This window comes from Zingiber officinale, chromosome 3B (assembly GCF_018446385.1).
Source record: "Zingiber officinale cultivar Zhangliang chromosome 3B, Zo_v1.1, whole genome shotgun sequence".
Taxonomy (NCBI): Eukaryota; Viridiplantae; Streptophyta; class Magnoliopsida; order Zingiberales; family Zingiberaceae; genus Zingiber; species Zingiber officinale.
In genome coordinates this window covers 82,159,505-82,183,500 of record NC_055991.1, presented here as the reverse complement: position 1 = coordinate 82,183,500, position 23,996 = coordinate 82,159,505, and the positions used below count along the sequence as shown (strand labels likewise).

The following is a 23,996-nucleotide window of genomic DNA, read 5'->3' as shown; positions in this document are numbered from 1 at the left end:
AATTAGTTATTTAAGATGAGAATTTTATCATGCACACACACATATCACAGCAAATAAAAGCAATAAATATGGAAAACAATTTTCCAACTATTATGGCATTTTTCCATCACCGCCCTTCATGTGCTGCCAACCCTAGCTGCTGCCATCTTTAGCCACCGCAATCGGGTCTAGTCGTCGCATCTATCTTGCCACTTTTTATGCTGCGCTTCTGGTGCTCAAATAATACCACGCCTCGCAAGGATACGATCCGCGACTAGAATATAATTTTACATACATCGATCTTATATTCCATAAAGGAATGTACTTAGAGTCTAGATCGAACAATAATGTAAAATCCTAAAACTAATACAGCTCCTGCTATATTTAATACATACAAACATGCATACACATAAAATGCCCTCAACATGTCCGAGGGTCCAATCACACACAATCACAATAGACCATAATAGTTGGAGCCTGCAACCACAGAGTTAATCTATTTGCACATCCTACTATTATCCTTCCTAAAATATGTATGACATTTGCATAATTTAAATAAAACCAAACACACAGAGGTTAAAGCCTAGCTCTGATACCAATTGTTGGTTGCTACTCGGAATACCGTCCTAGTTTCCCTGTACAAAAATTTGTATAAGCATAGAACTATCCTAGCTACCCATGTCCTCTACTAAAGTTAAATTTGATTTCAAATGATGCTTAACATTATTAATCCAAATTTCCCTTTAGAAGTTAAATTTGGATTGGGAATGAAACTTAACATTCTTACTCCAAGTTCAACCGATGTGATCTTCCTAAGTTAAACCATATTACAGAAGTTTTCAAATATCTATTTCTAAGATCAGCTTCCAGGTTAAATATGGCGAGGCACTAGACCTTCTTGGGTATGGAATCATCCACCACTTCCTATACAAAGCCTCACAGAGAAATTGGATATTTAACTTCTTACAGTAAACTAGGTTTAACTATAGAGACCTCAATAGAAACACATTATCGAAACATGAAATTGAAAAATAAAATTGATAACAAAAACGATAACTTAAAACCGATAACCTATTGTGTTTGGTTTTACAAGATCTATAGAAAAGGATAAACTAGTCATGATGCAGAAACTAATAATTAGTTATACCTTTCGTAGCTTATAGACCTCTTGATCTTCTATTGTATTCCTCTCCTTCTCTTGAACGTCGTGTGGGCGACGATCTTCCAAGAGGTAGTCCACCCAAACTTATTCCAAAGCTTCCAAGATCCGGCCACCAACTATCCACCAAGGGATGCCAGACAAGAGAGCTTCCTTCTCTTCTTCTTCTCCTTCAAGCAACCAGCCACCAAGAGATCACCACCAATTGATGTCGCTGGCCTCCAAGAGAGAAAACAAAATGAGAGAAGAGAAAGAGCAAGGGTCGGCCACCAAGGAAGAATAGAGAGGAATAGAAGATGTGTTATTGGCTGGGGCACCCCCTCCTTCTTTTTTATATTCCTTGATTTTGGCAAAAAAGGAAAGTTTTGTAACAAAAAATAAAACTTCCTTTCTTATCATAGCATGGCCGGCAACAAGCTTGTTCTCCAAGCAAGGAAAGATTTTAAACAAAAAATTAAAATCTCTCTTTTAAACCCCCTTTTGTGGATAGTTATAAACGAAAATTAAAATCTCTCTCTTTTAAATCCTTTTATGGATATCTATAAAAGATAAGATTTAAAATAAAACATGGTTTCAAAAAAGGGAAGTTTTATAACAAAAATTAAAATCTTTCTTTCACATTATAGATAACTACAAATAAGGAAAGATTTCAAATCTCTCTTTTATTCCTTTGTAGAAAACTATAAAAGGAAAGATTTTAAAATTTAAAACTCTCTTTTAAAACCAACATAAAAGGAAAGTTTTTAACAAAATAAAAACTCTCTTTTATTTCCTTTTATGACCAATCTAAAAAAGGAAAATTTTATATTAAAATCATCATTCTAAATCCTTTTTATGGATCTCTATAAAAGGAAAGATTTTAGAAAAAATAAAACTTCCTTCTTCTTGTGTGTGGTCAGCCCATTGCTTGGGTACCAAGCAAGGCTTGGCCAGCCTTAGCTTGGGCTCCAAGCTTAGCTTGGTCGGCCCCTTGCTTGGTCTCCAAGTAAGGTTTGGTCGGCCCTAGCTTGAGCCTTAAGAAGCTAGGCTTTGGGTGGATATAAGGCTTTATATAAGAGGCTACAATAGGGACCTAAAGGAGGAATTGGCTTTGGTCTCCCAATGAGCTTGAGCTTGCCATGTTCGCCCCAAACACCCAACTCAAGTTCATCAATAATAACTCATACCACTAAAGAGTTATTATTGCACTACCGCACCAATCCCATATTACAATATGGGCTCCTTCTTATTATGAGTGTGTTAGTCTCTCTGTGTTTAAGATATTGAATGTCCACTAATTAAATGAGTTACTAACAACTCACTTAATTAATATCTAGCTTCAAGAGTAGTACCACTCAACCTTATCGTCATATCGGACTAAGTCCACCTGCGGGATTTACATGACAATCCTTATTAGCTCCTCAAGGGGATATCATCAACCTAGATTACTACGACATAGTTTCATTCTATAATCAACAACACACTATATAAATAATATCATTTCCCAACTTATCGGCCCTATTGATTTAACGAGCTAAATCGCGCCTTTTGATAAATTAAAGAAATAAATATTAAATATACGTGCTTGTTATTATATCATGATTAAGAGTGCACACTTCCATAATAACAGAGGTTTTGTTCTTTTATATACTTAGTATAAAAAAAACTACCTCAAATGGTCCTGCTCAATACACTCATTGTGTACTAGTGTAATTTATTAGTCAAGATAAACTAATACCTAATTATACTACAACCACTCCAATGGTTTGTCCCATTCTATCTTGGTTGTGAGCAACTGCTTATAATTTATAAGGAACTGATAACATGAACTTCTGTGTATCTCCTCACATCATGTTATCTACAATATAAATTAAACAGACAACTACACTTAGCATAAATGTAGACATTTGACCAATGTGATTCTTATTTCAAAATAATTGTTTACAAAAATCTAGACTTTTAGTATACACTCTAACAGAACACAGGAAGCTCAAGTCCATCAGGAGGCCAAAACCAATTCCTCCTCTAGGTCCCTGTTGTAGCCTCTTATTAAAAGTCTTTTTATCTACCTAAAGCCCAGCTTCTTACCCAAGCTAGGGGTCGACCAAGCCTTGCTTGGTGACCAAGCAAGGGACCGGCCACTAAAGAAATAAAAAGAGAGATTTTATTTTGTTTAAATCTTTCCTTTTATAGCAATCTACAAAGGATTAAAAGAGATATTTTAATTTTAAAATCTTTCCTTTTTTGAAGTCATCCACATGGTTTTAAAAAAGAGTTTTAAATTTTAAAATCTTTCCTTTTTTGTTGCCATCTATAATGATTTTAAAAGAGAGATTTTAATTTTGATAAAACTTTCCTTTTTTGTAACCATGATTTAGAAGAGAAGTTTAATTTTAAAATCTTTCCTTTATGTAGACATCTACAATGTTTAAAAGAAAGATATTTTAATTTTTTAAACTTTCCTTTTGTAGCCATCACAATAGGAAATTTAAAAGAGAGAGATTTTAATTATTATTAAAATTTCCTTTTATGCCACGTCCAAGGATTATAAAAGAGAGGTAGAGGGTGCCTTATGGGAATAACACATCTCCATATTTCTCTTGTTCCCTTAGGGTCGAAACCTATGCTTTCCCTCTTCTCTTTTCCTTGGTGGCCGGCCCTTCTCTCTTTCTCTTCTCCCTTTGCTTTCTTCTCTTAAGGTAGGCGGCACATCAAGCTCCATCTTCTTGTGGTCAGTTTGCTTGGAGGGGAAGAAGAAGAGAAGGAAGTTTCCTATTTTGGCATTCCTTGGGTGGTTGAAACTTGTAGGCAAATAAGAATGTTCGGGTGATTTTCATCTTGGTAGATCATCGCCTACACGACGTCCAAGAGAAGGAGAGGAATACAACAGAAGATCAAGAGGTCTTTAGCTGCAAAGAAAGGTATAACTAATTATTTGTTTTCGATGCATAATTAATTTGTGTTCTTTGTATGGATCCTTAAATACCAATACAAGAGGCTATCGATTTTGTGTTTCGATTTTGTGTTTCAATTTTCTGTTTCTATTGTGGTCTCTATAGTTAAACCTAAGGTTACTGTAAGAAGTTTAAATATTCAATTTCTTTGAAAGGCTTTGTCTAGGAAGTGGTGCATAATCTCATACCTAAGAAGGTTGAGTGCCTCGCCCGGGCACAGGAACGCCGCGCGAGAGAAGAGGAGAAAGGGTGACGGAAGAATTTAGGTTTCGTATTAATCCCTAAGTTTTTCCTTTTAATACTCTAAGGTTTCTGTTAACTAGTACTACTTAAATATATTTCGATATAGGTTTAGTTAAGAAAAGTTCGGCTGGTCTGTTGGTGGGCTGCATTCTGCTTAAGGCCCGGCTCGTGGGTTCGAATCCCGGCTGCAACATATTTTCTTCCTATTATTTCTTGCTATTAACTTCTATTACTTAAATAAAATTCTTCCTTTACTTAATCAAGTAACAGCTGCTAGCCCAGTTGGTTAGCCAGGTTTTGCTCGGGTCAGGGGTTGTCGGTTCGAGCCTCGGCTTGGATATTTTTTGTCAAAACTTCTTTCTTTTGGTAAAAATACCAAACGACCTCCAAAAATTACATAAAAATATTCTAAAAATTTCTACAAATCTCTAGAATTTTTCTAAAACATTTCTATATTTTAATAAGGTATTTTAGGACTCCAAATAGTGAAATTTGGGATGTTACAATTCTCCCTCCCTTATAAAAAGTTCGTCCTCGAACTTAGAATAATTTCGTATATTTCTGTCTCATACTGTCCTCACGCTCCTAAGTAACTTCCTCATGCTTCTGGTTCTAAATGACTTTCACTAATGGTACTCTTTGTTCCTTAGTCTCTTAACTTCTCGGTCCTCTATCATTTATCTCACATCGTACCCATTAGTGGTCTTTGGAAGACTTGACATCTTCTCTATCCTTTCTAAACATACTTATGTATATGAATATAAGAGAAACAAAACTTAAATTGTCTCTATTCTTTCTAAGCATATGTATCAAAACATAGAAAATTAAAACATGAATTTTCTTATTTCCTAAGCACATATAAGCAGATACTCTATACTGCAAATAATAAAGAAAGCATAAAAGAAAATTAAATACTTTCTTACTTGAAGACGGCAAGGATGGTGCTGATGTGTGATGCTGGAGAATGGGAACTGCTCTGATACCAACTGTAACAACCACCCTTCTTACTACTACTACTCTCTAAGGGTGACCGTTACTTAACTACTAACTCTACTTAACCGGTATGATTAAAAATCACATGGAAACCCTACCAAAAAATTTCGACAGAGTCTCCCCTGTACCGGTGACCATATTCAACAATACATGCAATATATACTCAGCCACAAGCGGCTGGAACACATATCAATCAACCACACAGTATAATAAATCCAAAATAAAGAAAACAATACCACAACTCATCACACCATATCACAATTCATCTACTATGTCCTAATCACATCAAAATATCATGTACTATCTCAAATACTTCTAGCATAGCAAAGGACAAAAGAAACTAAAAGAAAACTTCTTTCTTAGTCCCAAGGCTTCCATAGTCCTGGCATCACACATCCTTCGACCACCTCCTTGTCGTCTTCCTTTCTATATTTTTTCCTTTCCTGTATCTGCAGTAAGAGGAAGTGCAGTCTATAAGCAAAATTTGCTTAGTAAGCGCTATCTAACTCACAAAAACACGAATATGCATGTATACAGAAATCTAAAACTGAATGCTCAAAAGGAAATCTACTCATGCTCATCTACTAGTGAATAAACAAACATACTGAAGTGCTAAACATGTAAAGCTACTCATGCTCTTCTAATAGCAAGGAACAGTAAGCTAATCTAAATAACATGCTAGCATAAAAGGGAACTAAACTTGCTGATTCTAAAACAAAGTGAAACTTAATTCATTTGTTCTAAGCTTATTCTTTTATACTTTTATACTTATGTGAAACTTATTTCTTTTGTTCAAAAACTTATACTTATAATACTTCAAAATAATAATCAACTTCTTCTTGGGCCCGACAACTGTACTTGCTATGCGCGCATCCCTAACTAGACCCGAGATAGCTGGTCCCGAATCTAGTAGGGTTACTAGGTTATCTAAACCTAGGGACCGACTATGGGAGCCCAGCCCAAGGACTACTGAGAGTCCTGCATACTAGGTTATCTAAACATAGGGACCGACTATGGGAGCCCAGCCAAAGGACTATTGAGAGTCCTGTATACTAGGTTATCTAAACCTAGAGACGACTATGGGAGCCCAACCCAAGGACAACTGAGAGTCCAGTACAGTGCCACTGATAAAAGTAAAATACTTGTTATATTTTAATACTTCTAATATATAATGCCTCGGCATTTTAATAAGCACCTTGTGTGCCAAAATCCCTAAAGTCTTGACTTTGGGATCTACTTAAGGCCTTGGCCTTTTTCTTTCTTTTCTTTATCTTTCTTATACTTATTAATACTTCTAACAAAAGAATGCTTCTTTTAAAACTAAAATGTTTAACAAAAATCTGCATATAAGCTTAATAAAAATCTGTTCTAAGATTTGGAGTTCTGCATGCAACACTTATCAAAATCTTCAAACAATACTTATAAAAAGATCTGCACATAAGCTTAATAAAAATCTGTTCTAAGATTTGGAGTTCTGCATGCAACACTTATCAAAATCTTCAAACAATACTTATAAAAAGATCTGCACTATATTAAATTGCATTTTTTAATCGAGAACTGCAATGCTAAACAAAACTAAAACTGTAAAACATAAAAATTTGCATACTTTAAGAACTAAAACTAAACTATCTGTTTATAACACATGCACCCAAACTAAGGCATAAAACTCATGACATGCCAATCCAAATTTGCAAGGCTATACAACCAATTTAGAAGCATGGAACAAAAATATAGTGCCACATCCAATTGTATAACTTCTAAAAACTGAATTTAAACTACTCCTATAAATCTGAAATTCGCAAGTTCTATAATCCACATTGAGCATCAAATGACCCTCCATCTCCCTTAGGAAAACAACTTAGAAGCATGGAAACAAATGTAGTGCAATGTCCAATTGAAAAACCCCTTCAAAACAGTGATGAAACTATCCTTTTAAAAATATGGAATTTACAAATCCTTCAATTGAAAGTGAGCATAAAAGAGTTCCCTATCTTCTAAGAGAAACCAGCTAGAGGCATGCTTCAACAAAATGCAAATAACAACATGAACTTGGAACTAAACTTGAGTATAAATAGTTAGAGCTTAAGATAACTTATGTTTAGGAACATGATGGACTTAAAGTTATGTATACCAGAAGCAATAAATTCATATCAAAATAAAGCCTATGTAAAACTTGTTCACATCAAATGCATAACACAATCGAAACCAAAACCAGCTGAAAAGCTACTGAAACTTAACAGACAAATCTACATATTTTAGAAGAAAAACTAACTCCTTCTGTTTTCATAGCAAGCTAAAAAAAATCTATCAGTATTCCTTTCTTGACCCAGATCTAATCTCCTTTCTTGACCCAAATCTAACCTGCACAGTAGCTTTGAAAGGGCCTATTCTTGCTCAATAATTCAACACATAAACAAACTAAACTGCAGAATATTGAATTCCATACTATAAAAGAAACTAAAACTAAGGCTAAGGCTAACAAAAACCACCGTATGCTCCTCATACGTGTCTAGCCGTTATACATAATATAACTAGTGGAATTCAATCTAACAAATTCGGAATTGAATTCCTGACAGCCAGCACAAATATAAAAGCTCCAAATTCCGAATTTCAATTCACAAAATCGAAGCAAACAATCACAAGCTAAATAAACAGGCAAGCCCTATCTTTCTTTGATGTACAAGGCAACAACCTCAGTCCTCTGTTCTCTACTTCATGCTTCAGAAAAAAAAATGAGAAAACAACCCCAAAACTACTCTTACTGCAGGTGAGTAAGCAACTTACCTTCGTTTCCTTGACTCACAGCCGAAGGAGGAACCTTCTAGTGCTTCTAGGGTTCGGGTGAGCTCCAAATCTCGGCGATCCCTTGCGTCTACACCTTCTCCTCGCTGAAGGGGTCTTGAGAACGTGAAGATCTCACGGGAAAGGTCCTCGTCGGCTGCCGGAGATAAAGCCCTAGGCTCGGCTTCGTTTCCGCCCGGGCACAGGAACGCCGCGCGAGAGAAGAGGAGAAAGGGTGACGGAAGAATTTAGGTTTCGTATTAATCCCTAAGTTCTTCCTTTTAATACTCTAAGGTTTCTGTTAACTAGTACTACTTAAATATATTTCGATATAGGTTTAGTTAAAAAAAGTTCGGTTGGTCTGCTGCGTTCTGCTTAAGGCCTGGCTCGTGGGTTCGAATCCCGGCTGCAAATTTTCTTCCTACTATTTCTTGCTATTAACTTCTATTACTTAAATAAAATTCTTCCTTTACTTGGTCAAGTAACAACTGCTAGCCCAGTTGGTTAGCTGGGTTTTGCTCGGGTCAGGGGTTGTCGATTCGAGCCTCGGCTTGGACATTTTTTGTCAAAACTTCTTTCTTTTGGTAAAAATACCAAACGACCTCCAAAAATTACATAAAAATATTCTAAAAATTTCTAAAAATCTCTAAAATTTTTATAAAACATTTCTATATTTTAATAAGGTATTTTAGGACTCCAAATAGTGAAATTTGGGATGTTACACCTTATCTGCGAACCGGTTAAATTTTATCCGTGGAAGGTGCCTCCCATAGGCATGGAAGGCGCCTTCTATAAACAGTACCGAGGCGCCTTCCATAGCCATGGAAGGTGTCTTCAGGTACTGTTCACCCGAAGGCAGCTTTGCTTTTTTGCTTGCTTTCTTACCCTACAACAAATGTGTTAGTCCAAAATACCCTGCAAGACAAGTGTTAGCACAATATAAAAAATAGAGTAATTAGTTCATGTCCTCCATGGACTAGGAACTAGTCAAGGTCTTAGCTTAGGGATCTCAAATGGACCTAAACTAGACCGACGCCTACTGCCCCTCAACTGGGGCGCGTCCTCATAGTCACTCCCCTCTAGTGACTTACCTTTACTTACCTTTTGCCAAAGATTCGGTCAACCCATCGACCAGTCTGGACTTCGTGCCAACTATTCGGTCGGATCGTCAACCTAGCTGAACTTCCTTACAACACTAAGTTAGCACAATAGATAAAATGGTAAGGTAAAATAGTGTTAACAGAATTCATAATTCGCTGGTTCGGTCGACCGAAAACCACAACTTAGGGTTATCTTCCCTATGGTTGCCTAGCTTCACTCACTAGGACTTCCATTGTCTGACTTTACTCACCAGGAATTCCTCCACCTAGCTTCACTCAATAGGGTCCGACTTCACTCACCAGGACTTCCGCCACCTAGCTTCACTCACCAGGACTTCCGCCACCTAGCTTCACTCACTAGGGTCTGGCTTCACTCACCAGGACTTCCACTACCTAACTTCACTCACTAGGGCCTGGCTTCACTCACCAGGACTTCTACTACCTAGCTTCACTCACCAGGACTTTCACTACCTAGCTTCACTCAATAGGGTCTGGCTTCACTCACTAGGACTTCCATCCACTACCTAGTTTCAGTCATTAGGGCCTGACTTCACTCACCAGGACTTTCACTTTGCCTAACCTCCAATTAGGACTTCTCCTTGCTAGTAATCTAGTCCTGACTAGACTACTCTCTTCCAAATATCAAGTCCTGTTTGGATTAACTTTTGGTCAAACTAACTAGACTTGGATGCATTGTCAAACATCGAAACCCTAGAGGTTAATTGCACCAATAATCTCCCCCTTTTTGATGTTTGACAATTTTCTTAAGTTAGGCTTAGGTCTTTAAGGGTGAATTCTCAAAATTAAAGAGATTAGTCACTTTCCCCCTTTTAGTCACTTTCCCCCTTTTAACCTTTTTAACTTAAGATTACTTTCCCCCTTTTGCACACATAAAAAAGATATGAACTTAAAGGTTACTCTCTATTAATTAGATTTTACACCAACAATAATATTTGGTAATGGGGGCTTTCAAAATAAATTTTCAAGGTGGTGTTGTAGACTAATTTTTAAAGTTAGTTTTTAAGTTTACTTTTCAAGCAACTTTTGACATTCAATTTTTTTTAAAAAAAAAAATCTTCCAGTATTTTTTAAAGATATATTGCACACAAACATAAAATTTTATAAGAATTTTGTAAAATATATTTCACATTATTTTCAAAGCAATATTCCAAATAATGTTAAAAACTAAGAGTTTTGCAAAAGAGTATTAAAAGATTTTCAAAGTAATTTAAACGGAGTATTTTTTGAAAAAAATTTGGAAATTATGTTTTATCTTTCAATCAGGACTCCCCCTCAACTTGACATACCTTAGGAATCCTTATTAACTACAAGAAAACTTCCTATATGTCTACGGAGTTGATCCAAATCAAAAGAACACTAAGTTTGAAGGTGAATTTTCAAAATAGATATTTGAAAAGTAAAAAAAAAATAAGTTTGGAAAGTAATTTGCAAAATATTTTTTAAAAAAATTATTAAGTAAAAATAGTTTTGGAAATATTTTAAGAAATATTTTCCAAATAAAGTTTTAGAAGATTTTTCAAAGTATTTTATTTCATCCTCCCCCTCAAGTTGACACTTCCCCCTAACCTGGTACTATCTTAGAAAATTCTTATTAACCACCTATGTGTCTGAGTCTATAAGTTTATGGTTGAATTTAAAAGATCAAGACACTATGTGTTGGTCAACAAAAAAAATGTGTATACTTTTGAAACCTATATAAGTAATTATAGTCATGACTTAATTTTTTTTTTATTTAACTTAAGTAGGATTAACTAACTTTAATTCGAATTTAAATTTATTAAAGTTATTAAACAATGTTAAAAAAAGGATCAATTTCAATCAATCTTTAATTAAAATAGTTAAAATTTTAATTAATATTTTAACGTAAAGTCAAGTTTGATTTAGAAATGACTTAATGTAGAGTTAATATTTTAACTAGGTTAAATTAAGGTACTAATCAAGTCAACATAAGTTCTTAAATAAAGTTAGACTGAGCAATTAATTTTTATTATTTACTTATTAATTAATAAGTTCAAAATTTAATTTAATTGAATTTTAATTAAAATTTAAGTTTTAAGTTAAATGACTAAGTTTAAAAATGATTTTTAAAAGATTTTTTTTAATGATTTTTAAAATATTTTCAAAAGAGTTTTTAAAATGATAATTTTTTTTAAAAAAAAAGTAATTTTTTTTTGTTTTTTTTTTAAATTTTAAAAATAATTTTTAAAAATGATTTTTAAAGTTTTTAAAATAATTTTTTAAACAATTTTCTAAAATAATTTTTAAAGTTTTTAAAATAATTTTTTAAAGAAATTTTTAAAATGATTTTTAGAGTTTTTAAAATAATTTTTTAAAATAATTTTTAAAGTTTTTAAAATAATTTTAAAAGAATTTTTAAAAACGATTTATAAGTTCTTAAAAGAATTTTTTTAAACGATTTTTAAAGTTTTTAAAATAAATTTTGAAGGAATCTTTTAAAATAATTTTTAAAGTTTTTAAATGAATTTTTAAAACAATTTTTTAAAAATTATTTTTAAAGTTTTAAAAATAATTTTTAATGAATTTTTAAAAGAATTTTTTAAAATGATTTTTAAAGTTTTTAAAATAATTTTTAAATGAATTTTAAGAATAATTTTTAAAGATTGAAAAATATTTAAAAGAATTTTAAAATATTTTTTAAAGGATTTTCTAAAAAATAACTTTTAAAAGATTTTTAAAATATTTTTTAATGATTTTAAAAATATTTAAAAGGATTTTCAAATAATTTTTAAAAGATTTTTTTAAAAGAATTTTAAGAAAAAATATTTAAAATAAATTAATAATTAAAATAATTTTTAAGTTAAATTATTTTTTAAAATAATTTTTAAGTTAAAATAATTTATAAATTAAAATAAATTTTAAAATAATTTTTAAGTTAAAATAATTTTAAAATTTAAATAATTTTTAAATTAAAATAATTTTGGAGATAATTTTTAAGTGAAAATAATATTTTTTAAGATAAAATAATTTTTAATTTAAAATAATTTTGAAAATAATTTTTTAAGTTAATTTTTAAAATAAATATTTAAGTTAATTTTTAAAATAAATTTTTATATTAAAAAATAAAATTTTAAAATAATTTTTAATATAAATTTTTAATTTTATTTTAAAATAATTTTTTATGTTAAAAAATAAAATTTTAATTTAATTTTAAAAAGAAATTAATTTAATTTTTAAAATTAATTTTTAAGTTAAAAAATAAAATTTTAAGTTAATATTTGAAATAAATTTTAAATTAAATTTTATTTTATTTTCATTAATTTAATTTAATTTGAAGTTTAATTTAATTTAAATTTAAAATTTAAGTTAATTAAATTTAAATTTTAGTTTTAATTTAATTTAATTTTAAATCCATAGTTATATCACCCGATCTATGTTTTCAATCAGGAAATCATATAATTTTGTTGGATGTGTTAAGTTCAATTTTAGGATTTGGTTTATTTTTGTGTTAGATTCAGGTTTAACTTTGAGCTCAACAAACAGGAATTTTTTGGATAAACTTCTGGGTTTTGGTGAGTCACCGGGACATCATTAGAGTAACCATGCCTTCGAGGTTTTCCAAATAGTCTCATTCATTGAACTTATTACAAAACCTTGGTCTAATTGATTAGGATCCGTAAAGGGTAGCTACAGTTAGTTCTACTTAGCTAAATGCACCAGGTCAAAGTCATATTTTCTTAGACATACATAGACAGAGCTTACCTAACCTACTATAATCCAAAATTTCACCAGTACCATAGGTCAAGTTAAACTTTGTCCTTTTTTACTATAATCCTAATTACCCTATCAGGTATGTTACTTTTGGAGGTGCTAGCTAGTTTGGAACCTCCCCTGAGTTATTGAATATTTGTTTTATTAGGTTTATTTAAATCTTTAAGTTTTAAGTATTGAGTTAAGTGTAGATTTTATGTATTTTATGTTTCTGATTTGAATTTGGTTTGTTATTATATTTGTTGATTAATTTTATAATCAAGAGATGATTGTATCTTGGTTTTTTTATTTAAATGTAGTTTAGACTTATAATTCAAGTCTAGATTTAATGATCTAGTGAGATTATTAACTATTTTCTCTAGTTCATAAATTTTATTTTTCAGACGATTATTTTATTTTTCTAATTTTCTAAAAGATAAATTTTTAAACTTTGAAGGATTATTAAATGATTTTGAATTAGCTTGATTAGTTAAATTAATTGATTTGTTTGAGTGAACACGCATATCCAAGTTTTGGGGAGAATCTAAAATTGATCAGCAATGATTATCCAAATCACTAACATATGTAGAAAAAAATAGGGTTTTCATATATTGTAAACTTACTAACCTTTGCTCCCCCTAGATCCTTAGGTCTTCTTTCTGGGAATTGAAGTTTGTAGTGACCCATATTTTTGCACTTGAAGCATTGGATATGTTCTTTCCCTTTTTGAGCTTTTGGTGTCGACTTCTCCTTTACCTCTGGTTGTGTGATTCAAGTCTTATAGGTGGGCATTTACTTTTGTAGTGCCCTCTTTCACTACCTAGCTTCACTCACTAAGGCCTAACTTTACTCACCAGGACTTCCATTTACTACCTAACTTCACTCACTAGGGCCTGACTTCAATCAGCAGGACTTCCACTTTGCCTAACCTCTAGTTGGACTTCTCCTTGCTAGTCATCTAGTCCTGACTAGACTACTATCTTCCAAACATCAAGTCTTGTTTGAATTAACCCTTGGTCAAACTGATCAGACTTGGGTGCATTGTCAAACATCAGAACCCTAGAGATCAATTACACCAACACATGCTCTCACGCCTCCAGACTCTCTTCCCAGCGCTAGTTATAAGTGAGCATACTCTTACAACCAACGAGCTCTCGGTCAAGATTCCAGACTCTCATCCCAGTGCGAGTTATAAGTGAGCATGCTCTCATGCCCAACGACCTCTCGGTCGAGATTCCATACTCTCACCCCAATGCGAGTTATAAGTGAGCATGCTCTCACGCCCAACGACCTCTTGGTGGGGATTCCAGACTCTCACCCCAGCGTGAGTTATAAGTGAGCATGCTCTCATGCCTTCAGACTCTCGCCCCAATGCGAGTTATAAGTATGCATGCTCTCACGCCTCTAGATTCTCACCCCAGTGCGAGTTATAAGTGAGCATGCTCTTACGCCCAACGACATCTTGGTCAGGATTCTAGACTCTCATCCCAGCGCGAGTTATAAGTGAGCATGCTCTCACGCCCAACAACCTCTCAGTCGAGATTCTAGACACTCGTCCTAGCGAGAGTTATAAGTGAGCATGCTCTCACGCTCAACGACCTCTCGGTCGGGATTCCAGACTCTCGCCCCGGCACTAGTTATAAACAAGCCTACTCTTGCACTTAATAACTCATGGGTCATCTTTCTACACTCTCACTCCCGAGCGGGTTATTAGCAAGCAAAGTCTTCACTAACCACCCCGCAAGATCTGTATACAGCAAGAAAGGGCAAGGGAAGAAAGGAAAAAAGAAGTATGAAGAAAAACCAAAACCCAACCAAATTTGCATTTATTTGATAAAGTGATAAAGTACAGGAGATACTCCTCAAAAGGTCATTTTTGCATATAAGACATCTAAGTAATTAGAGTTCTCTTCCAGCATTAGCAGCCGGTTGGCACTTCGAGCAAAAGTGTTCTGCCTGACTTGCCCGTTCCAGATGGATTCGAGCCTGTGCCAACTCATCCTTAGTCAACTGAATGATTCATTGTTGTTGGGCAATAGTTTCATCTTTGATCCGGGTTTCTTCTTTAAGAAGAGATATGGAAGCGCGCGTGTTTTTATTTGAAGTAGATCAGGAATTGGGCTCGGCTCTCCAGGTCTACGTAAGCTTTATGCTACAGGGTTACTTCAGCTCGTGCCCACAATTTAGCAGCCAACTAGAGTTCCTCAATCTCCCTACGAAGGGAGGACTGAAGATCCCTATCCTACATCATCTCAGCTAAAGCAGTATCCTTTTGGGCAAGTAACTATTTCAGATAGGGTAGTTATTGGCGAAGGTGTGACATCTCATCAGACTCAGAGATAGATTCCATGGTCAGGGGAAGTCAGTAAGGAAAGTACGATGGCGTAAGGGGAGTCAGCCCCTTTTAAAAAGGAAGATGTGAGGAGTTAACTTTTGTAAAGGGTTTATGAGGCCCTTCCCCTGAGGTTGATTGGGCAATTAAATGGTCTGCAATACTGAGGCTATGGGAAAGGAAACCGCGTTTATAGTCACGATGGCAAGTAAATGAGACTCGAGTCTGAGTCTAATCAGTCGGACTTAAGCCTCTTTTGAGTAGAATTGGAGGGGAGGCTTGCGATACGGTGCATAAAAGTGGGGTCCGATAAGGCCAGGCAATCAGAAGTCAAGGCGACGTGGCAGTCAGAAGTTAGAGAAAGAAAAAGTGGGACCGCCTGACATCATCATCCGCCTGATTCCTAGGCAGGTGATTATTGGTCAGGATTCCAGATCTGAGACCTGATGGGTAGCCAGGGTAATGCCCGACCTGCCACGACTGGTCGAGTTCTTCTCAGTTCGGTCTACATATCTAGGCTTGGTGCTCTCAGTAGGCCAACTCCAGGTCGGTCCTTTAGTAATCCAAACAAGAAGATGTGGCTCTCACCACAGCTCGTCCTTCATTAAGATGCAGGTTAGGAGACACCCCGAATGGTCATCCCGAGTTGTCTATAGCCAAACCCGAGTAGGGAGTAAGCCATTAACAGACAAACAAGATCAGAGAATCGTAACCGCCTGTCAGATAGTAGCTGCTGTATGTCAGGGAATATTTTGATGGTCTGCCATCACCTGCGAACGGAACCTTCCTTCCACCAATGAGAGGGCGCCCCATGACCTCCCTTGTCCAATAGGCCATGACACCCAACATTCTCTGACAACGGTTAGGCTTCAGAGGTACACAGTGTCATATAAAAAAGGAGATCCTCTTCCTTAGCCAAGTACATGCACATCTGCACTTGTCTTCTACAGTTCTTTTTCCTTCATACTCTTTCTTCAGAGAGAAAAGTACCTGACTTGAGCGTCGGAGGGTTTGCGTCGGGGACTTTTCCTTTGTTTTGGGTCTCTAACGTTCCGGTTGTTTGTCTGAGTGTGTGCAGAGCCAAAGTACCACTGGTCTTCGTTATCGTCGTCCTTCTATCGCACAGGGGGGGTGTCCTTTTCCTGGTGCATGTACGTTGGGTGTGTCTTAGTCATCTCTCCACCAACACTAATGTCATCTCAGTCGGTCTTCGTCTTATTCAGATTTCGGACAGGATCATTATATATACACACTAAAAAAACTATGGAGAAGAGCATGGTGTAAGAAAATCATGGCCCTAATCCCCACAACTATTTATTGTCATATTGTGGTCCTAACGCTTTCTACACATTATGATGATTCCCTCCCTTTTGCTGGAAACCATGACACGCCATCACTCCCCAAATATACTTATGATATACTTGACCAAAAGCTATGCTTTATAGTTCATATTCATACTAGATATACATTTACTAATCTTCTTCTAATTTGTTCTAACTTCAAGCCATTGTTTATGGACGAACATTGCATGTGGTTGGTTACTGATTCCAAGTTCCTTTCAAGGCTCTATTTGCCTTGATTAGGAGTTGATCGATGGAGAACTTAGAAAATGATGTTGAGCTTTTGTCGTATCTTTGCATTTTTAATCTTTTTAGTTCGATAAGTATAAATCAAGTTAATTCACTTTATAAATTATCTATCTCACTGTATTTTTTTTTATTATCATTGTTAATAATAATCTCTCTTTCATGATGGATAGTCCAAAGCTGTTTTAAATTTTAATAGTGGAACGAACCATATGACATGATCAATCTTGTAATTTTTCATTAGCCACATAGACAAATGAACTAAATCAAATCCAAACCGAGCCAAACAATTGACATGCCTCGTTCCACTCAACGACAAGGCTCAACAGATCATTCCCAGAGGAAGCAGGCAGATCATTCTCCGCCGGCTCCAACAACAATCAATCAGTTACTTCATAATTATCCGATTGTTCATCCTATAAATAAGATCCCATTCAATTCCATTCCATTCCTCATTCCCAATCAAACAATGAAGCCAAGTCCCAATCAAACAATGAAGCCAAGTTCCAGCAGCTGTCTTTTCTTCTTCCTCTGTTTATTACAATGCGAAGCTTCTGGTATAGTGCGGCAGGGAGATGCACTGAACAAGTTCTACTTTAACAATAGAGCAGGGAGGTCTTCTTCTTCATGGGCTAGTAGTCTCCATTCGGTATCTGATTTGGAGTCGAAAGTCTATGACAATAGCGGGCTGAAGGAGGATGACAAGGTCGTTGGGCTGCCCGGCCAGCCGGACGACGTGCATTTCAATCAGTACGCAGGGTATGTCACTGTCGACAGAGCCAACGGTCGGGCTCTATTTTACTACTTTGCTGAGACTGTCGAGAATAGTGGGTCGAAGCCTCTTGTTCTATGGCTCAATGGAGGTATGGAATTAGTATTTAGTAGAAAATGAATCGATAGATAAAGTGCTTTTCGATGGAGTGGTGATGACTGTGGTATGGGTGGGTGCAGGACCGGGGTGTTCGTCGCTCGGCTACGGCGCCATGGAGGAGCTCGGGCCGTTTCGGGTCATGAGCGACGGCAAGTCTTTGTACAGGAATCCGTACGCTTGGAACGAAGGTAAGAATCATCATCACACATATATATATAAATGTTATTTACTAAAGTTTAGGGAGTAGAGTGAAAAAAGGTTTCTGCTTTGGCATTACCCTGAACGAGAGTGACGTGCATCGTGCAATGCAGTGGCGAACGTCTTGTTCTTGGAGAGCCCCGCCGGCGTCGGCTTCTCTTACTCCAACACCACGTCGGACTACGCCAAGAGCGGCGACCGTAGAACGGCAATCGATGCACTGGTTTTCCTCGTCAACTGGTTCGAGCGGTTCCCGGAGTATAAGGGGAGGGATTTCTTCATCACCGGCGAGAGCTACGCCGGGCACTACGTCCCTCAGCTCGCCCATGCCATACTCCATCACAATGATCGTCTCATCAACCTCAAAGGCATTGCGGTAAGCATGGATCCTGAAATCAAACAGTCCGATCGATCCTCACTCATTTTGATTGCAAATTAAATCGGGAAGGATCGATCCCCTCCGATGCTTCAACAAGAGTTCCCATTTTGATTGCAAATTAATTTAAGAAAGATCGATCTCCTATAGTTCCCGACCGAAAGATCTCATTTTGCTTTCTAATGACCTAGATCGGGAACGCGGTGATCAACGACGAGACGGATGCCAAGGGGTTGTTCGACTACTTCTGGACGCACGCGTTGATCGCCGACGAGACCATCGTCGCGATCCACAAGTTCTGCAATTTCTCGCCGGACACGCAGCAGCAGCCTCCGGAGTGCGACCGAGCGGTCGAGGAGGCGAACCAAGTCTTCAACGAAGTGGACATCTACAACATATACGCGCCGCTGTGCTTCTCGTCGGGCGTGACGCCGACTCCAAAGTTGCCCTCGGTTTGTCTCTTGCAAGCATCTTTATATTTATCCTCATTTTCCTGGTACTTTTAGAGTCAATTTAGATCCATCGATTCAACCTGTTAACTCAAGAATCCGAGGTCATTGCGTTCTTGTTTCATCAGTGCACGGAGCAAGTTAAATTAGGGGAAAACTATACTGGATTTAGGGGGTAAGCAGACTCAAACTGCTAACTTCTAGTCTTCTACCATGTTGAGTTGTATCCCTTCTTGATTCCATTTAGAAATGGAATAACAACTAACTTGATGCAAACCCTCATCTGAAAAAAAATGCATGAAGGGTATTGATTGAGCATGATCGAGATTAAGAAGAGATCTGCACTGGAAACTTGTTCCCTTTCAAGCCCTCTCCACCAAATTCATTTGAATGTTAATCACTAACATTACATAGTTTTCATTCAAATCATTTTATGGTTCTCAGTCACTGGATAAGGTTAAATTGCACTAAGGGAGACCTATACGCTGCACGATCGATCGAACAGGACTTGAGCTACCATTCTAGATGTGAGCGAGCGAGATCATAAGTTCCCCTAGATCATGTGGTGCACACGCTCCCCTTTCATGCAAAAACCACCTGCAGGAGCTAAGATTTGCACACTAGCTTTGCTTCCCTTCAGAGGCTCCCTTTTTTTTACTGAATTATTTTTATTCAAATCATTTTATGGTTTCTCAGTTACTGAATGTAATTAAATTGCACAAATGGAGAAGGGAGGCTTTTGCTTTACATGATTAGTTGAGCAGGATTTGATCTCGGCCATTCTACATTCTAGTGAGCGAGATTAAAAATTCCTCTTGATCATGTGTTTCACAAGCTCCTCCACTTGCAAGAGATGGAACTTGAATATTATTTTTGTTCACGTTAGGAGGTTTGTTTTTGTGACCAAACTCATTCAAAATTATTTTTATTCACGTTAGGAGATTTGTTTTTGTGACCAAACTCATTCAAAATTTTCACTCAATCATATCAATTGTGAATAATAGAGATATGGTTTATAGCCAACTTACTTGTAAAAATCATAGAACTAACAAATTTGATCTTGTTCTGTTTTTCAAAATATGGCAACTTTTCCAGATCCCTTCTCGCCTACCAATTGTTATGTCTATATATACTGAAATGTTGTTTTCAAATTCTGATGCAGATTGAGAATTTTGATCCTTGTACTTCTAATTACGTGGAGGCATATCTTAACAATCCTGAGGTGCAGAAAGCTCTACATGCTAATGTGACAAAGCTCAACTACACCTGGTCTGGTTGTAGGTATATACATATCTCATATAAGCTGCCATTTGATAATTTTATTTTACCTTTAAACAAAATAATGAAAATTCAGTTTATTTATTTATATTTTTGTCTTGATACAGCCAAGTTATACGTAGTTGGTCAGATCAGCCTTCCACAATGTTGCCAATTATTCACGAATTGTTGTCTAATGGGATTAGAGTTCTGAAGTACAGGTAAAAAAAAATTATTACCTCATCATTACATTATATAACTAACCTAGGAGATGGATGAGTTAAAGAGACAAAGTTTAAGTGAAAATCCCCTTCACTGTCATCGGTGTCTTCATCATATAACAACATTTTTGCGGTTACAGCAGATAGAGATTTTCATCATATTATATGGTGTATCAGCTTTACGTTTCTATATATATATATATATATATATATCAATTTTTCATTTTGAGCCCCATTGATTTAGTAGTTACAGGTGTGCAAGTATAATAGCATTAAGATTTCTGTATAACATATGTTATACGATAAAGATATTGTTCATTAGATCATGAGTGAAGAGGTTTTCGATCAAATTTTGTCCTTAAGTAAGCTTTGGCCTAGTTCATTTTCATATGTATGTTTGCAATTGTGCAGTGGTGACATTGATGGAAGAGTTCCGGTTACTTCCACAAGATACTCCCTCAACAAGCTAAAGCTTAAAGTGAAGGCTTCATGGAGAGCTTGGATGCTTAACAGTGAGGTAGATAACTATGTTGTTTTTAATCTTTTCATAATAATACATACATATATTTTGTATTTAATTATCCATGAATCCATTTGCACGGATAGATAAAAGAATTGAAAGTGTTTACATTGATGACAAAGTTATCCTCTTGTGATACTTGTGGATTTATATTTAAATGTGCCAAAACTCTCTTCATTGCTCGAATGATGGCGACGATTACTAGAACGATGTTAATTTTGATGATTTTTATTATGAATATGTAGGTTGGGGGATACACTATGATGTATGATCATAATTTGACATTTGCCACTGTTCGAGGAGCCGGGCATGAGGTTCCAAGTTATCAGCCAGCTCGAGCTTTGGAGATGATCAAGAGTTTTCTTCAAGAGTCAGGGTTTCAATAGAGAACTAATCCATTTATTGTTGTTGTTGTTGTCCATTGTGATCTCAATAGTTGAATAAAATCTAATCTATGCTTTTTAAAATATTATCTCTGGCTTAAGTTAATCATGATTTGACGTCAATTAGTAATTTAGAAATTTCTTATTAAGTGGTTTAAATTTTATGTTAATTTATCATTAACGGAATTAAGATGGTGTGATAGGTTAATAATAAGTGATTATGCCTGCATTCAACTTGTTTACATCCAGCATTCTTCAGGCGTGGAACCCGGCAAACTTGGAATGTTTAAGACAATCACCGAACATAATACGTGGGTAGCCTTGTCCTTTGATTTTTTGGTCATGGCTACGTTATGGTAAATATTTAATGTCATTGCCTTGGACAACACAATAAAAGTTAGTTTTCTTTTGCATTCTCCTTGATTACTTTTCTATTACACAGCATTCAATTTGACTTCACTCACAGAATTCTAGAAATGATTTATTCCCACTGAGAAGAACATATAATCAATCCTTGTACATTAAATCGAAATTTTTAACGCAGCATGATTATAAATAAGCCACCATTGATTACTGAATTTCCTTATCCTTAAGCAAATAGTTCATAAGAACTAATTCATATCTTAAAAACTAGGTTTTATTTGGAATTGAGGGATGAAGGAACACTACTTATGAGTTAGTTTAACTTATCTTCAATTTTAATATAAAGAAATTTCATCTTAATCTCTATCCAGTGCCTTATCAAATGTTGGTTGCTACTCGGAAAACCTAGAGGTTCCACTGTACAAAAATTTTGTACAAATGTCTGAACCTTTTCCTAGCTACCATGTGTTCTTTTAAATTAAATTTTGGATCGCCTGCGGAACTTAACACTTTTGATCCAAAATTTAATCTATATGTTCTTTTAGGTTTAGACTTAGATCTCCTGCGGAGCTTAACACGTTCGACCCAAATCACCTTAAGTTATTAATTCCATTAAACATTAATTTCCATAATTGGTTCCCAGTACTGACGTGGCGAGGCACATGACCTTCTTGGATATGGGAGCAACCACCACCGACTAGACAAAACCTTTTATGGAAAACTAATATTTAATTTCCTAAAATAACTTTAGGTTAACCGAAAAGAACAATCAAATCACAAGGAAAAGAAAAACAAAAGAACACTATATCGAAAAACAAATTCGAAACACTAGAATCGTAAGCCTCTTGTATTTGGTATTATTTCCATAAATAACTAGTATGATGCGGAAAGAAAAATTACTAGTTATACCTTTTAGAAAGACCTCTTGATCTTCTACCGTATTCCTCTTCTAACCTCGGACGTTGTGTGGGCAACGATCTTCCGAGATGAGAACCACCAAGCACCTTCTTCTTCCTTGCAAGTTTCGGCCATCAAAACATCTTCTAGGATGAAGAGGTTCGGCCACCACCACCATGCTCCAAGGGATGCTAGAAACGAGGCTTGCTTTCTTTCCTTCTTCTCCTTCCTTGATCCGGCCACTAACAAAAGCTCCACCAAGAGATAAGTTTCGGCCAACAAGAGGAGAGGAGAGAAATAGGGCCACCAAAGAAGAAAAGAGAGGAAGAAAAAGAATAGAGTTGTTCACCATGAAGCCTCCTCTACCCCCTCTTTTATAATCCTTGGTCTTGGCAAATAAGGAAAAATTAATAAAACCTTCCTTAATTCTTTTGCCATGAAAAAGAAAAATTAATTAATTAAAAATTAATTTCCTTTTTCCAACTTATTTGGCCAGCCACCTAAACAAATCAAAAAGTTTTAAAAAAAAATTAAAACTTCCTAATTTATTTCTAGAAATTTTATAAAAAATTTCTCCAATAATTTTATCCCTTCATGATTGGTTAATAAAAGGAAATTTTATAAATTAAATATTTCTTTAAACATGTGGATAATTTCAAGAAAGTTATCTCTAAAATTAAAATCTCTTTTAATCTACAAATAAGGAAAGATATCAAATCTTTTCTTAATCTTTTGTAGAAACTTATAAAAGAGAATATTTAATTTTAAACTCTCTTTTAAATCATGAATATGATTAAAATTGAAAGTTTTCTTAAAATTTAAAATCCTCCTTTAATCAACAAATAAGAAAAGATTTCAAATTTTAAACTCTCTTTTAAACATGTAGATGATTTACAAATAAGGAAAGTTTTTACCAAAAATTAAAACCATCCTTTTAAACTACAAATAAGGAAAGAGATTAATCTCTTCTCTTAATCTTTTGTAGAAAGCTATAAAAGGAAATTTTTAATTTTTAAACTCTCTTTTAAAATCATGATATCCACATAAGAAATAATTTTAATAAAAATCCTTTTTAATATTCTAGTGGTCGGCCACCTAAGCTTGGGACCCAAGCTTTGGCCGGCCACCTACATGGCTCATCCATTTGGTCTTGGCCGGCCCTAGCTTGGGTTCCAAGCTAGCTTGGCCGGCCCCATTGGATGGGTAAGAAGGTGGGTATGCGGTGGGTATAAATCTCTATATACTAGAGGCTACGATAGGGACCGAGAGGAAGAATTGGTTTTGGTCTCCCGATGAAATTAAGCATCCCGTGTTCGCCCCGAACACACAACTTAATTTCATCAATAATAATTCATTCCACTAAAGAACTATTATTGAACTACCGCACCAATCCCAAATTACATTTTGGGCTCCTTCTTATTATGAGTGTGTTAGTCTCCCTGTGTTTAAGATAACAAATGTCCACTAATTAAGTAAGTTACTGACAACTCACTTAATTAATATCTAGCTCCAAGAGTAGTACCACTCAACTTCATCGTCATGTCGGACTAAGTCCACCTGCAGGGTTTAACATGACAATCCTTATGAGCTCCTCTTGGGGACATTCTCAACCTAGATCACTAGGAC

The 23,996-nt window shown here is 35.3% G+C and overlaps 1 protein-coding gene across 1 annotated transcript; it reads left to right on the top strand.

Annotated features, from left to right (window-relative positions):
* The first annotated feature begins 17,304 nt into the window (after window positions 1-17,304).
* Window positions 17,305-21,233, top strand: LOC121968399 (serine carboxypeptidase II-3-like). Its single transcript, XM_042518790.1, has 8 exons — window positions 17,305-17,698; window positions 17,787-17,894; window positions 18,018-18,280; window positions 18,472-18,732; window positions 19,892-20,010; window positions 20,115-20,207; window positions 20,619-20,724; window positions 20,973-21,233. The coding sequence occupies exons 1-8, from the start codon at window positions 17,305-17,307 to the stop codon at window positions 21,111-21,113; spliced, it is 1,485 nt and encodes a 494-aa protein (XP_042374724.1). The 3' UTR covers window positions 21,114-21,233.
* The last annotated feature ends 2,763 nt before the right edge of the window (window positions 21,234-23,996 follow it).